This window comes from Geotrypetes seraphini, chromosome 15, assembly GCF_902459505.1.
Source record: "Geotrypetes seraphini chromosome 15, aGeoSer1.1, whole genome shotgun sequence".
Classification (NCBI taxonomy): domain Eukaryota; kingdom Metazoa; phylum Chordata; class Amphibia; order Gymnophiona; family Dermophiidae; genus Geotrypetes; species Geotrypetes seraphini.
In genome coordinates, this window is record NC_047098.1 from 64183446 (window position 1) to 64200632 (window position 17187).

At 38.7% G+C, this 17187-nt stretch overlaps 1 protein-coding gene across 1 annotated transcript in view; it reads left to right on the forward strand.

The window, feature by feature from the left end:
• Positions 1–16640, forward strand: part of METTL16 (methyltransferase like 16) — a 118812-nt gene extending 102172 nt beyond the window's left edge. The window contains 2 exon segments of the mRNA XM_033922630.1: positions 13047–13220; positions 15873–16640. Of these exon segments, the coding sequence (XP_033778521.1) occupies positions 13047–13220; positions 15873–16550 (852 nt within the window). The 3' untranslated portion in view covers positions 16551–16640.
• The last annotated feature ends 547 nt before the right edge of the window (positions 16641–17187 follow it).

Below are 17187 nucleotides of genomic sequence, written 5' to 3' on the forward strand. Positions count from 1 at the left end.
TCAAATAATAGGGTGTAATATGCTTCCATTTTTTTCAATCCAAAAATTAATCGAACTGCGGTGTTTTGAACCACTCTCAATTTTCTTAAAAGCTCCCAAATAGATAACATTACAATAATCAAGAATACTTAAAACGGATGACTGCACTAACAAACGGAATGAAGCTTCATCAAAGTATTTCTTGATAATGCGAAGTTTCCAGAGCACAGCAAAACACTTCTTCAATAATAGATCAGTATGATGTTCAAAAGTGAGATGTTTATCTATAGTCACTCCCAATATTTTTATAGACTGTTCTATAGTATAGTCAAGACCATTCAAGTGTATCGATGTTTCTTTAATCTTATCATTGGGGGTTGCAAGAAAAAATTTAGTTTTTTTCTGGATTTAGTTTCAATTTAAAAGCACCCTCCTGGGTAATAGTAGAGTCTCGTACTACATCTAAAGTTTTTAAGGAATTACTCTGAATTATTTTTTGGACAGATAATATGACTGCGTTGCTGAATGACACAGAGGTAACCCAAAAATAGCTGTTCCGGGGCAGGGAGAGACAGCACAAGTGGCAAAGATGGATCACACAATGTTTAGTACATTATGCTGACATGAAATATGAGTTAAATTTATAAATACTAGAGAAATGGCTGAAGCACTCCATTATGCTCTGTATATTAGGCCAATGCAGCAAGAATGTTAAACAGTGCGCAACTGAAATGCCGTCATATAGTAGCAGGCGTGATTTTTGCTAGGAATGCCATATACAGTACATATATTTTTTAAGTATAGCGATCAGCAACTATTGAAACTGTATAAAAATCCACATGTATTCATAGCTCAATAGATGATAATGATGTGTTCGTGTGATTTAAAATCAAATATTTACAAATGATGATCTACCTTAGTTACTTAAGTCAGAATAACAAATAAATGCCACTGCATAAATCACGGAAAATACAAAGAGACGCTCATGTGAGACATCAGTTAAATACCCAATGTGAATATGTCAGAATATGTATGCAGGTATAACCCACGTTTCCATGCTCCTAAAAAATAAAACTATTCATAGCTCAATAGATGATAATGATGTGTCCATATAGTTTAAAACCAAATTAAAAATGATGAATAATAAATAAGCACCACTGCACAAATCGTGGAAATTACAGAGAGATGCTGACATGAGGCATCAGTTGACTATCCAACGTAAATACATCAGAATATGAATGTGTATGCACGTATGAAAAAGCGATTTATGGAAAACCAAATTGATAAGACATATGTCAAATTACCAAAAAATGTGGAGGGGCATAATCGAAAGGGACGTCTAAGTCTGTTTACGTCCAACTCGCAAGTCGTCCAAAGTAAAAAAAAAAAAACAGCCTAGGACACATTTTCGAAAAATACGTCCAAAATTTTTTTACTTTTGAAAATCGTCTAATTATACATCCTGCCGATCTGATCGTCCAAGTCACTAAATCGTCCAAGTCACTAAATCGTCCAAGTCACTAAATCGTCCATCTTTATACCACATTTCCGTCCAACTTTTCGTCCAAGTCCAAAACACCTAGAACAAGCCCTGTTGGACGTGGGAGGGGTCTGCAAAGTGATGGACTGAACACCCAGACATGCCACCTAAATAGTGGGGTACCTTACAGGGCATGCTGTGAACTTCACAAAAAGGGTGCCATGTGTTCATCTCACTACAGCTCCCTTATAGATAATGGTGAGCCCCCCAAACCACTTCTAAAATCCCCTAGACCCACCTATCTACCACTCTGATAGCCCTTATGGCTGCAGGAGCCACTTATATGCCAGTAAAAAAGGGTTTGGGGGATATATAGGGCAGTGTACATGTTTAACTATCAATGCAGTGGTACAGGGGCTTATGGGCATGGGTCCTCCTCTCCATGGGTCCCTAACCCACCCCCAAGACAACTTAAGCCACCTCTATGTTGGACAACTAAGCTTTCCTATGCCAGGCGGCCAGGTGATGATGGTCTGGAGGCTGAATTTTAAAGTTGTGATTAAAATTTTTATGAGGGTGGGTGGGGGGGGTCGGTGATCACTGGGGTAGTGTGTGGGGATCTTTTTTATGTGTTTGCAGTGCTTATCTGGTGACTTTAGTTGGTTTAAAGTGACTTAGACTATGTTTTACATGGTCTAAGTCACAAAGTCCAAGTTCCATCGATCTTGGGCTGTATAACTTTCGGTTATACATGCTGTACGACTAAGTCTAAGCCGGCCCACGTCCTGCCCAACTCCCGCCCTCGACATTTCTATGAAGGCCTAGGTCGTTCAGAAATACGTCCCAAACCCGTTTTTAGTATCGGCACTTGGACGTATTTGAGAAATGTTCGTCCAAGTGCCAACTTAGGCCGGTTTTTTGACGTATTTCTCTTTCGATTATGAGCCCCATAATGTATAAATGTTTGAAAAAAAGGGAACCAAGTGCAGAAAATAAAGACATGTATGTGTAACCTAATCATACCAAGAAAGAGCACCAAGTTAACAGTGTGAAGAAAAGGTAAACTGAAAAGTAAATGATCTAAAATACACAAATGGATCCACACATATCTTTTTAGTAGCTCAAACAAAACAAATGTTCAATAAACACTTCTATCCATGCCTATTAAATTAACATAAAAACTAACTTGAAATATGATATAATACTGCATCATGTTTTATACCAAGGAAATAAATTATTATTCACACTTAAATGTACACCAAAAAATTAAAGATAAAAGTTATTATTAACCAATGAAATTGAAGAAACAGCTAAAGGATATCAAAGAAAAACAGAAAATCAATATCTAAATTGAGTCCATGGGGTGTCAGGGAATCAAAATCAAAGATCAGCCTTTGTTCTTCCTGGAGTAATAAAGTGTCAATATCACCACCTCTTGTACCACATTTTATTGTTTTCAGGACCAAAAATAGCACAATAAATGGAAAAGAGCAAACAGAAGAATCCTGTCTTTCATTTTGTAGCCTGCATATCGCTGCTTCCTAGCAGTATCTTTTGACTTTGCGTCTTAAGCAGCCTGCTGGGGCCATGAACTGGAGGGAACAAACACTGTGTTCTGCACTAGATGCCGTGTGGGATTAGATTCTCCATCGTATGTATAATTCATATTCGTTAACTAAGTAGCAGTAAGTAGCCTGTGAAAAGCCAATTAAATTTACTTTGGTGGTGAAGTTTCCGAAATTTCTCTGATAAAGGTGCATATGCACCCTTTTATGGCAGAGTACCTGGAGAGGCTAAGGCCCAGGAAGACACTGGAGCAAGGGTGTCTGTCAGAAACTAATTAAAAAATATATACACCGCCTATAAACTAGCATGTCTATGCGGCAACCTTCACTGGGACTGCTAGACCTTAATTAGGACAACACAATAGAAATATGAAGGGTGAAAACAATGACCTCATCAAAAATGAAAAACACTTAACAGTTAAATCTTCTGAGTGGGGGAGAGCATCATACATAGAAGTGTATCAGATCATAGGATCTCTTAAAACACAGTTATTTCAGATCCCCATCTTGTGGTTCATCTGTGATCATCATCTATCCACCCCCCATCTTCAATTATAATCAAATAAGTCAAACTTAAGTAAAAAAAATAATTTACTAAATTCAAAATTCTCAATATTGCAGTCTCTTGGATCAATCCAAAATAGGTATTTTAAGGCAACACTTAGCTTATAGGCCCATCTTTGTCCCCGATTCTCACTTAACTCCTTAGAGTATTTTGATCAACAAGATCTGCTTCAGGAGATTAGTACATCTGTTGCCAAAACATACCGCCGAATACAGCATTTCAATATGGCTGACTCAATTCCACCAATTATTTCCTAAATTCCTCAAAATTATTTTTTGCTCAAGTTTGGCTTATTTGGTTATTGAAGGTGGGGGGGGGGATGGACAGATAATTACACAGATAAACCACAAGTTGGGGATCTGGAATAACTGTGTTATAAGAGATCCTATGATCTGATACACTTCTATGTATGATGTCCCCCCCACAGAAGATTTAACTGTTGAGTGTTTGTTTTTCATTTTTCATGAGGCCATTGTTTTCACCTTTTATATTTCTATTGTATTCTGGTAACTTCGTGAGGATGTTTTTCATTATTACATTGCCTGATTCTTGGCTCTATGATAGGCCTTAATTAGGATACGGGTCATTCCATGTCAAGTGGACGCTCGACTCCCTTGAAATCCAACCAAATTTTACAGTTGTCTAGGGTCTCAAATGAAACTCTGCAAAAATTTTTGGATCTATCTCAATTTGGTCAGGAGCTAGGGGTGGTTGAACAAAAGCAATCGCAACTTTACCAGCAGACATGTACCAGGAGGTAATTCCAAGATTTGCAATATGAGCTTTTACAGTCAAGTGAAGTTGAAGATATTACCATCCAAAAAATATGGCTTTATGCATTTATGCAAATTCTCACTGTCATGATGAACCTTAAAGCCAAACTTGTTCATACAACCACTGGACAATGATCAAGATAGCTAAATGATTTCCCATATTTACTGTATAATCTTACAAAAAGATCCTAATTTGGTTTTTCAAATTCTTTCCAAAATAAATCTACATGAAATGCATCAGAGATGGACAGCTGCTGCTGGATCTTAGTAGACTCTGAGTACATAATGTTTTTAAGTTAATAATTTTTGAGTTAAACTTATGAGGCAGCTCCACCAATGAAGGAGGGAGAATGTGTATTGATTTTTATTTATTTATTGAATTTTTAAATACAACAATGTATAATGACGTTTGAAGATCACACTAATGCTCAAGTCAAAAATTGCTTTCTCAGTATTTAAGATGATTTGTTAGCTCTGTAGTATGACTAGCTGTATCTTGTGTGTTGCTCTCATGGGTTTGTTGAATTCTTTTTTTTTTTTTATCAGAGCCTATAACTTGATAATGAAGTTAATTAGCATAGCTATTTGAAGATCAGAGTTGAGGATGCATTTATGCATTGTATCTGTGCACATCTTGAGTGTAATACATGTATGTGTTGTGTTTCTATCATGTAGACCAGATTGGTACTTTGGTGATAAGCAATATGCATTGTTAAGCAAAGGACCTGGATCTGATACCCAGATCATATTTAATAATATCCAAGTTGGTTGGGGATACTGGATTGTGAGTACTTGCAGCCTCTGGCGAGAGGGAGTACCAGTCTTTGCAATAGTGGCAACTAGCACCCATATTTAGAGTTCACAGTAGCAATATTCCTGAGAAAACCCTGGTGTATGGCCCCTGAGGGCTGAAAACTGGCACAGCAATGACAAGAGTCATGATTGGAAAGGAGGTAGTATAAATCAGAGTGTAATACTTCATGTAGTTGTGAGTGAAGGTCATGGGCTCAGGTCCCAGCCTTGGTACCAACCCAGCTGAAAGCCCAAAGGAGCAAGGGGAATTGTTATACTTGCTAGAGAATGACCCGGTAACAGAATTCCTCACCGTTTCCATCCCTGTCATTCTTTAAGGAGAGAGTGAAGAATCGGAGTATGAATGGGCATAGCCACTGACCCTCAAGCCTTACATTGAGGAATGCCGGTGTAGAAGGACTAAGGTTGAGATAGACACTAAAGAACGACATGGAACGGTTTCTCACAGTTATCCACAGGGACGGTGATGAATTCTGTCCCTGTGTCATTCTCTAGAACAAAAAAGCTGATGTGAGACTCATAAACAGGGAGGAAAATATGGATATAGAGTAGCTCTGTGGTGCTGTGAGCTTCCACAAGTAAATCCTAAGTTTAGAACACTTGTGCCTTAAGCCAGTGTTTCTCAACATGCGGTATGCGTACCCTTAGGGGTACATGAGATGCTTGTTTGGGATACACGGCACTGCGCAGATTCCCACCCCGTTCCTCCTTAATTGCCACTGCCAGGGATCCCATGCCCTCCTATCTGACATCCCTCCACTGAAATGCCACTGCCATCTAGGATCCCTTGCCCTCATTCCTGCATACCCCCTCCGCCGAAGCCAACCCGAAAAGGCTTCCCTCCGATGTCAGAGCTGACGTCAAAGGGAAGCCTTCTGGGTCAGCGGGAGATCCCAGTTACCTCCTTCAGGGCTGCTCATTCTGGCCTTCAGCCACTCAGGGACACGTTGAAGGCAGCTGCTTTTGCACACTGCATTTGGCTGACCCAGAAACCTTCTCTCTGACATCAGAGGGAAGGATTGTGGGTCAGCCATGTTCATCATGCAGGAGCCACTGCCTGCAACACATCACTGTGCGACTGAAGGCAGGAAGGAGCAGCCAAGCTGGACAGCTCTGAAGGGAGCGAGTGTGTTCTAGCAAGTAAGGGAGAGAGGGGACATGATCATGGGACAAAGGGAGAGAGGGGAAGGGAATTTGGGACAAAAGCTGGAAGGCAGGGAGGGGGGCATGAACTTGGGACAAGGAAGGGTAGTGGGCACGAACTCGGGACACAGAAGGAATAGAGGGAGCATGAACATGGGACACAGAAGGGAGGAAGGAAGCACTAAACTTGGGAGAATTGTTGGGCATGAGTGTGTGAGTGAGAGGGAAAGAGATGATGCACATGGGTAAAGGAAGAAAGAAGAAAATTGGGCATAGAGAGAGGATTGAGATGGAGATGCATGGGGAAGAGAAGGATGAGAGGAAGACATGTTGGACATGGTGGTGGAGAGGGAGAGATTGAAGGGGATACAAGGGGGAGGAATGCTGGACATAGTGATGGAGGGAGAGATGTGGTATGGTGCTGGAGAGAGGTGACAGAAGGAGAAATGGACATGGGGCTGGTGGGCAGTGGTAAATAATGCTGCACATGATCCGGGGAATGAGAGAGGGAGAAATGTTGGATGTGGCAGTAGAGGGAGTGGAAGAGATACACCCTGGATCTCTCTTTCCCCACTCCCTTTGCAGCAAGGGAGGGAACGAAAAAAGACAGATGGACAGTGAGAAAGAGAGGGAGACATGTTGCCAATTGGTGTAGAGGAGAGAGGAAGAAAAGTTGGACTTATGGAAGGACAGAGAGAGATGTTGGTTGGGGAAGGGAATGAGGTTTGGAGGAGAGGAAGTGTGTAAGAGGCAGAAAGAAAGAAATATTGGATGCACAGTTAGAAGGAAGTACAACCAGAGACTCATGAAATCACTAGACAACAAAGGTAGTAAAAATGATTTTATTTTCAATTTAGTGATTAAAATGTGTCAGTTTTGAGAATTTATATCTGCTGTCTATATTTTGCATTATATTTGTCTATTTTTCTATAGTTATTACTGAGGTGACATTGCATATTTCAAAGTCATCTGCTTTGACCTGTTTGAACCCCCCCCCCCCTCCCGAATATAAATGATAATTAACATTTTCTCTGCATACTTATATAGTGCTGAAAGGTGTACAGGGCACTGTAGATTGACATTTATAGATGGTCCCTGCTTGGAAGAGCTTATAATCTAACTTGGACAGACAGACATGACATAGAGAGTAGGGGGATGCAGAACCCAAGGTGAGAGGAGTTCGGAGTCAAAAGCACTCTCAAAGAGAAGGGCTTTTAAACGGGCCTTGAACACTGCCAGAGACGGAGCCCACCATAGGGATTTGAGCAGCTTATTCCAAGCATATGGTGCAGCAAGGCAGAATGGACAGAGTACAGTACAGTGAGCTTTGTGTTTTTTTTAATTTTGTGGTTGCTATTATGTATTAGTAAGATTATATTGTGTGTATATGAAAAATGAATGGAAGAAATTGCATTACAATTAGTACTATTATTATTGGGGATGGGGTCTGGGGTGGAGCTTGGGCGGGGATATTCGGTCGATATTTGTTAGACTTAGGGGGTACTTGGCTTGAAGAAATTGAGAAACACTGCCTTAAGCCATATGAAGATAGTCACAAGCAGAGGCTTTCCTCTTCCGGAAAAGTTTACGTAAATGATGCTTCCAAGAGTAAACTGAACAGGGATCAGGATAATGCTGTAGTTAATAAGTCCAGTATTAGAAATTTTGAGGGGGGGGGGGGGGGAGATGAGAAGAATGAAACCAGGTTGTTAGAGCACTGTGAGGCATAGCCATAGTGTAGGCTAGTTGCCAACAGAATAAGGACTTCAGCAAGAAGTGTGGTAATACACAGGAAAAGGTCAGAGGCATATGAAGTCTCTAGTCAGGAGAAGTCTGGATAAAAAAAAATAAAAATAGAATACCAAAGAAGTGTTATACCTTCTTTAAAATTAATCAATACTTTGCACTCCAATAATTTTGCTGTCACTGCTGTCTCTGGAATTTGCTGCCAAACCATTTGCGCAGTGAATCTGAAATAAAATAATTTAAAGCAAAATTAAAAACATTCTTGTTCCAGGATGCCTTTGGACAACAAGGACAAAAATTAAAATTATTACTTTTTACCCTAACCTAGTTTTCCCTTTTTGGTTTCACTACTCTTTTACGATTGTAGTTCTTCCCCTTTTTTTCTATTGTTTGAAGTTGGTCTAAATGTCTTAGTGTTTTATTAAAACACCTAGATTTTGTCTATTATTCCCCAGTTTTAATATGTTTTTATGTAAATTTTATATTGTACACCGCTTGCAAACCTGATTAAGCGGTTAAAAAAATCTTTTAATAAACTTGAAACTTGGTAAGAATAATTATCCTAGCCAAACCTAGTTACTTTAGATATTTACTTTCTGCTGGGTATCATTTTAGACCCTTTTGTGCAGTACAGGTTGTAAAATTCCTCCGCATTATATATAAAAATAAAAAAAGAAGAAAACTGATTGTTACAGATTTGAAATGTCTTGAATGAGGAGGAGACACTAGCAGTACATTCCCAAGGGTTCCATTAAATGCACTTAGTCTTCCACACACAAGAGAATTGAGTATTTCTGATTCCTGGTAACCCAGCAACTGTCTCTTAGCTTTGGAGCATTTATGCATGTGTAGATCAGCACATTTTCCTTGAGGATGTTGGCTCTTTTGTTTCTGGTCTCCATCAGAAAGACTCACCTTATGGTAGCTTGGGGAGAGCATGCTAAGGAAAGAAACATTGAGTTGGAAATATGGGCCTGCTTTTTTTCTACTGTTCTCTCTAATGAAATGCTGCTAGATTTCTATAGCAACTTCAGCTTTTATATTTAGATTGAGATTAAAATTTAAGTTGGGGTTTTTTGTTTTCATTTCTTAGGTATATTAGCATGTTTCATGCTAGAGTTCATTGCACTGGATTCCTGTGCTTTACTGATGCAACATGACAGGGTTTGAAAATACAGTAACCTTGGCTGGCTCATTTTTTATGCAAGTAGAGGGGTAAATTGCAGAATCTAATCTAATCTTCTATTTCTGCATCGCTCATAACTAGGCAGGCTCAAGGCGAAATGAAACTATGTTCTTGCCTAACAATTAGAAAAGAGAGTAAACTCTGGCCCATGCTGAAGACCACTACATTTAGTCTCTGCTTCCAGGTAAGACTAATTGTGCCTTAGTAGTATTAATTTTTAAGAACATTAGAATAGCCAAACTGGGTCAAACTGATGGTCCATCTAGCCCAGTATCCTGCTTCAGCAATGGCCAGTCCAAGTCCCAGAAACCCAAATTGTAGCAGCATTCCATGGTACAAGAGAGCCTGCAGCTCCGAAACACATCTAGCAGAAGTAATAGCCACCAAGAAGACCACTTTAAGAGTAGGGTCCTTCAACGAGCAGGCACACAAAGGCTCAAACGGGGGCGCACCAGCCCGGACAGAACCAGATTCAAATCCCAAGAGGGAACAGACGCAACTTGGCCGCCCTCAAGAAGCAAATGACATCAGGAAATATGCTCTGATTGATCAGCTGACCACTGGAGGGATGGAGGCATGACCCCTCTCTCCCAGTGGTTACTCTAAAGAAGTGAGTGATGGGATACCAGACTCTATGACAGACTCAGATATTATGGCCATTCCTAAAAGAACAGCCTAGTGGTCACTACAGTGGACCAAGGTGTAACTCCCACTTTAACTTTTATTTCTGTACAAATATGCGAGTCCTACTGGAACTCAGAAATACCCTACAATACCTGAATTTATAATATACCTGCAAACATGCTAACTGTTGTAGTGGTGTACCTTCAGGTACAGTAGGTTTTTATCTGTTCCTCACAATTATATACAAGTAAAGGAATTAATGTGGGATTTATACCTGGGTCCCGTTCTTTAACGTCCATTGCACTGAGCATAAGGCTGCCCCTCTGCTCTCTGCAGGGTCTGTGTGGTCATTTTTGTACAAATGATGCCAGACAGCCGTTTTTGTGCATGGTTTCTTGGCATTCATATTTTCAGTGCAAGAATGTCTTTCTCACTTATTTTTGAACAGGAAATCCCAGATGTTTTTCCTGTTTCAAAATGACTGTGAGGTGGATGTTTTTTGGAACTTAGGAGAAGGATGTCTTAATTCTGATTTAGAGTAATCCTGAAGTGCCGTGGAAGGGAATTTCTGAAAGAATGCCCATTTTAAGACTGTAACTATTTCATTTTCAATTATATGGACCTCTTCAGATCACAGGAAAAATGTAGTATGAAAAAAAATATTTAAAAAAGGAATGTATACATTTAAATATATATATATATTCTAAGAAATTAAGGACATTTCAACTCATTCCACGCCTATTCTCTGCCCCTAACCATACCCACTTTTCAGGCAGGTGTCATTAGGTGCCTTGCTGAGTTCTGCGTGGAACTTAAATTAATAATTTTTAAAATGTATTTTAATTGGCTTTTAACGGCATTTCCAATTACCATGCCAATTAAACAATTTTGAGTTTCATGTGAAATTTGTCTAGGTGGCGCCTTGCCTAAGCGCTATTTATACTCGTAAAATCAGAGTCTAAATGGGCTTCTTAGCAGTTAGTCTGTGCTAAATCAATTAGCCCCCAAATGGAGTTAGCCCTCTTTCTCTTTTATAAACCAAATTTTCTCTTTTTATAAATTCTTATTTTAAAATAGGGCATCTGTTTGACTTTTAGTGGTAGCACTAATGGTATTCTGATCCGTGCACTTGAGGCATGAGGGACTGGAAATTCATCCTCTTTGCCCAGTAGATATCAGGAAGGCCCCAGCAAATACTGTGGGGAGGGGATGTGGATTTGGACTGTCATGGGTGGGAAAGGATGGTTGGGGTGGGATCACACCAGAATTTTTTCATCATGACCCTTTGAAGAGATAACAGACCCAACGTGAGGCCTTCTATCTGTGTTACTGCAGTTGGAAATGTACATGTACTTATCACGGGTTACTGATTCCCATGATAAATGTTGCTACAGTAAAATGTGTTATTTTACAGCAGCTTAGTAACTTCCTCTCTTTCTCTGGCATAGTGAAAAGGACAGAGGCTAGTGTTTAAAGGCTTAGCTGTTTGTTTTTCTAACACAAGAGTTGACTAAATTTAGAAATTGCATTCTGGCAGCATGGCACAAATTAAGCATGTTTTAGCTTGTCCTAGATGCCCTATTTTACTGACTTCTACAGCACATAGTTGTATCCCTCAGGCCCCAGTGCCTGTATCTATTGTGTACTGTTAGAAATGCTTAAATGGAAAAAATTGTTCAGTAAGCAGAGCTGTTTTAATTTGGATGAATTTTAAAAGCTGCTGTTTGGCTCCATCTAGTGGCTACAATATGGAATTGTAACAGCCAATAAAAAGTACTTCGGCTGGCTGGCAGGGAAACCGATGGCTTTTTTTGATTGTGGCTTTTTCAAAGCGCAACATTTATAACACTAGATGTTAAACATAAACTGCCATTTTGTATTCTATTAAAATTTTATTTAGCATGCTCATTAGAGTGACTAATGGGACTGATTAATTAAAAATGTATTTTAAATAAAAAAAATTAAAAAAGGCACAGACACCCACCAGCAAAAGACCTTTATAAGTCTGAGGCCAGTTTTGGTTAGTGTTAGACATACCCCACAAATCTCCAACTGGTGTTTCAGTGGAGAGATCTGATATTGAGGTAGATAAAACAATCATTGAAAAGTGTTTCCCTGATGCCCTCATCTTGCTGAAGTTTCTACCAGTAGTCGATAAAATATCTAATTTTATCTTCCAGAGCACCTCATTTCTATTTCTTCAGTATAGACTTTTTTTGATGGGGGAGTTTTTACCTTGAACTGTAAAATCACTGCATATGATCTTGGGGCTTTTACCCTGCTCAGCTCTCTGTTCACTATACTTTTCTTGTAAGAATTGCACCATTTTCTTCTTCACATAAGGAAGAAATATTGTGTTATGTATAAAGTACATATACCTTTCTCCATATGAAAAGGGAAAATACTTATTATATGCAGATACTTATTTTGTAGTCAGGGCAATGGAGGGTTAAATGATTTGCCTAGAGTCACAAGGAGGGAAAACCTGTTGATTCTACTACTATTTATTTATTCAAATTTTCTATACCGTTCTCCCAAGGAAGCTCAGAACGGTTTACATGAATTTATTCAGGTACTCGAGCATTTTTTCCTGTCTGTCTTGGCGGGCTCAAACCTATCTTTTCTCCAAATACCTGACTCATTCAAATATACAATTATGTTTAATGTTTATAATCTTTTGTAAACCGCCTAGAACCTTTTGGTATTGTGGTCTATAAGTATAATGTTATGGTTATGTTATGTTATGTTTACTGGAGCTGGTGGGGAGTCTAGGTCAAGTTGGCTGGAAATAAAGTGCCACTTATTGACCTCACTGGTAAAGAGCTCATGGCCCTGCCCACTGAAGGAGGGGAGAGCTCAGCAGAGCATGGAGGTTGTTTCCCACCTGCCAGAGCATCATCAGGGAACATGAGGAAAGGAACTGCTGAGGAGACAGAGGAGGATAAGGAAGGGTAAATTTCAGTACCAGAAAGGGTGGGATGAAAAAGGAGGATGGTAAAAGTTGGAAACAGCAAGGTAAAGTGTGGGATGAAAAAGGAAGTGGAGTCAGCTGGTTTTCCCATTAATGTATGACAGACCTTTTTACTGTTTAATTTACATAATGTACAAATGTCACTCGTGTATAGTCTATCCTGTCTAATTATTTTTATTTCACATTTTTCTTGTTGTCCAGTCACCACCTTCTAAAAAAAGAAAACTGGAGAAGCCACGAAAGCCTATCATGTTCACCGTGCTGGAATGCACCATTAAAGTGCTGTCACTGAAAGCCTTGGCTCTCGGCTGTGAGGCGTCGCAAGGCATAAGTGTTGTTACAAATTGGATAGAGAGAATCCTCAGTGAGCTGAAGGTATGCATTATACTCTAACTTTCATCATAAATGAGTCTGAAGCAGTGTGAAACATGATCTAAAGGTGGACTTTTGGGCATTGGCTGGAGTCTCACCCAACATTGCAGGCCCTTTCTCTGTCAGGTATACAGGTGGGTGACCTCATTCCATGATGCAGTTCTCAGCATCTGCAGCCTTTTCTGTGTGCAGTGCTCTCCTCAGTTTCTGCATTTTTATCTTATGCTCTGCCAAATAGATGCAAATACAAAGTTCTCCCACTTTCTTAATAGCTTCATCTTATTTGGTCTTCTGATGTCTTTCATTATCTTTGGTTTTCTGGTTAACAAAATTCTTAACATTTTTAAAATTGTATTTTAAAAATTTTGTTCATCCTTCCTGTAGAATATGGTTCAGACCAGTCCAGGATTTCGATCACATCCACAAAATGAGGGGAGATATGCTAAAGGTCTATAAAATACTGAGTGGAGTGGAATGGTAGACTTGAATCACTTGTTTACTCTTCCAAAAATACAAGAGCTTGGGAGCATGCAATGAACCTACTAAGTAGTAAATTTGAAACAAATTGGAGAAATATTTCTTCAGAGCAGGACAAGTTCCTACAAGAAAAGCCCATGGACTTGGGGAAAATCCACTGCTTATTCCTAGGATAAGCAGCATAAAATCATTTTTTACTCTTTTGGCCTCTTACCAGGTACTTTGACCTGGATTGGCCACTGTTGGAAATAGGATACCAGTATTTCCCCAATGAATATGCATTGAAAGCAGTGCATGCACATAGATCTCATGCATTTTCATTGCAGAAATCCTGAAAACCCGACTGGATTGCGTCCCTCAAGGAGGGACTTTGAGATCCCTGCTGTAGAGCAACTATATCTTTACTATAGCAAAGCTAGATTCCATTCTAAGTCACAGACTGTATGGATAATTGTAATTATCTGTGATTGTTGTGGCTGTATTTATTTACTCAAGAAGTGTATTTAGAATTATTATTGTTTGATTACCAATTTTTATTTGTTATGTTGCTTTGTACACTTTTAGAATTTTCTAAGCCTTGTTGATGTAGAGGGAAGTACTTTTTTATTGATGCCCTCTAGATAAATAAGAGGTCCTTTTACTCAGGTGTGCTAACCAATTTGGTGTGCACTAAATGCCAAACCACCCATAGAAATATAATGGGATATTTTTGCATTAATTGGCAGATGGTGAAACAGCTGCTTTATATAACTTGATGTCGAATGAGAGTAACAGTGCCAAGTAACAGGTATTTTGGAGATGCAGATCTCCCATAAGAATCACTCAACTAACAACGAAGAAAGGGCTACGAATGTTAGAAAACACTTTCAACCATAATGGCACTCAGAACCTTGAGTTGGTGAAGTTTTACTCTGTTCATTTATCCAGCAAATGGGGGTTCTCTGAAGAAGCCATTGGCGAAACGCGTTAGGACCCGCGGACAGTCAACACAGTCGTAAAAGTTTTTTAAAAAATATACACAGTATTACCTTTCTACCGATAAAGATGGTGCAATGATAGAGCATTGAAACACGTATAGGGGCTTGTCCCTGGTTTGTGATTTCATCACCAACTCAAGGTTCTGAGCGCCATTATGGTTAAAAGTTTTTTCTAACATTCGTAGACCTATCTTCATTGTTAGTTGAGTGATTCTAAACTTTGGGGGACTTCTATATATATTTTTACCCCGCAGTTTGATTGGGGATCTCCCATAAGAGCCATAGAAAACATGTTGCTTCTGAGCAAAAATGCCAAATAAAGGTTTAATAAAAGAGCCTTTCAATCTGCTGCCCTCAGTTGGCACTTTTTCTCTATTTTAAAGTGGTAAATATTTTTATATATTTTAAGGTTCATATTATATTTTTTTTCCATAGAAACAACTTTGAATGTACTGTACACTAATTGCTCTATTGACATTACATTTTCTCAGTTATTTATGTATTTATATGATTTGCTAAATTTTCAATTATTTGTTTAATTGGCTTTTTTTTATTTATAGATGTTATTTATTGATTTTTTTTTTTTATATTGACATTTTGTTATATTTATTTGACAGTTGTAAGCTCTTGACACAGCCAATTTTTATTTATTTATTTGATTCAGTTTCTATCCCGTCCTCCCAAGAGCTCAGAATGGGTTACAAACCAACATTCAGAAAAGTTACATTGGACAATACATTTGGTGATACAATACAATACAATATTATACAATACATACATACAATATTATACAATACAATAGGTGAAACATGGTCACATTGGGCATAGTTTTAGTTCATCTTTTCTAGATAAATTGTTTTCCACCTGCATTGCATGCAGCACAATTAATTTTGTTAGCTGCAATTTTTTTAAAATTATGACTGACATGTTTATCACATCATTAACTGTAATTAAAATGAAGTCCTAATAGGCACATACTGTATGTTGTTTTTATAAAACAGGTGTAACATTTTGCACCTGTTTGGCTTCCCTGCCTAAGATATCTATCTCAATATTTTGGTTCTTATAAATATACATTTATATGTGTTTAAATTCTACAGAATTATGTGGTTCCTCTTCTTCAGCTTGGCATTTTCTGATTAACATAATACTATTAGAACATCATGAAGCAATTCTGTTTCCTCTCCCATCTCCAAAATAGGTCCAGCATAAGCGTGTTCCTTGTGGAAAAGATGAGGAAAGTTTGTTTCTCACAGCCATTGAAAATTCATGGATTCACATAAGAAGGAAGAAAAGAGAAAGAGGGAGGCATTTGCGAGAGTTGCCTCGGGCCCCACAGGACTTTCTGCAGCCAGTGCAAGAAGAGAAACCATCTCTGAAAAACTCCAGCACTGTCCAAGGAGAAGCAGAAATCCTTAAACCAAGTTCTGAGGACAACCCAGCCTCAGCCAGTGACCAGAATACCATGATAGAAGATCTTTCTGCTAAGGATGAGAGCAGCATCATAGAAGATCCACTTCCAACAGATGACAGTAGTGTAACAGAGGACACACCTGCCAAAACTGAAAGCGGTCTAGAAGCTGCTAATGATGATTTGAAAGTCCAACAAACAAAAAGCACTCTACCTTGCGGTGAAGGCAGTGTTAATGAAAGAAACGAAGGGTCAGATACCTCTAGGAGAGTGAGCAAGCCACCTCCAGGAGGACAAAGCGAGAAGGCCAAAGACAGTCGCTTTCTTTTTAAATGCTTATTAAATGCCAAGAAAGAGGATAGCAATGTGGTAGTAGAGATGCACTGGTTGGAAGGTCAGGATAGGGACTTGATGAATCAGTTATGTACTTACTTGCGCAATCAAATTTTCAGGCTCGTGGCCAGCTAGCCCTTCTGGTTCAGCGTTATGAGTATTTTCTTGTAAGTGTTATCTACTTTTAATCAGTTTAGAAAAATATATCTTTTTGTTTTCTCAGAGTTTTAACTTGCTACTGCAGTTCTTCAGAAAACTAACTTTGTAATTTATAGTCTGAGATGACTATAAATTCAATTCAATTAATTTAAATTTAATTTAATTTAAATTAAATTAATTAAATTTTTTCCTACTTTTAAACCAGCACTAGCGTGCACAATTTATTTTAAAAATGGAGCTTATAGCCTGACCTTGAATATGTGGCAGGCATTATTCGGCAGTGGATGTCAGAATGCATCAAGAGGATGGTGGCCCATAACATTAGAATATTTTATATGGGTCAAAATGCAAGGTCTAAAAAAAATCTTAGAGGATAAGGTATAAAAATTTTAAGTGCCCCCCCCAAAAAAAAACCCCCAAAACACACATTTGTCTAAAATCTCTGCATAGCCAGAAAGCATATAAAAGTGTATTATCAGCCATACCACATTAAATACAAAGCCTGGTAGCCAGAGAGCATGATAAGCCTGTATTTGAGAGAAATAAGCTCAGGTTGTAGTATGAAATAGATATTCCCTGTGATAGGCACTATGAACCATAGGCAGCAGAACGC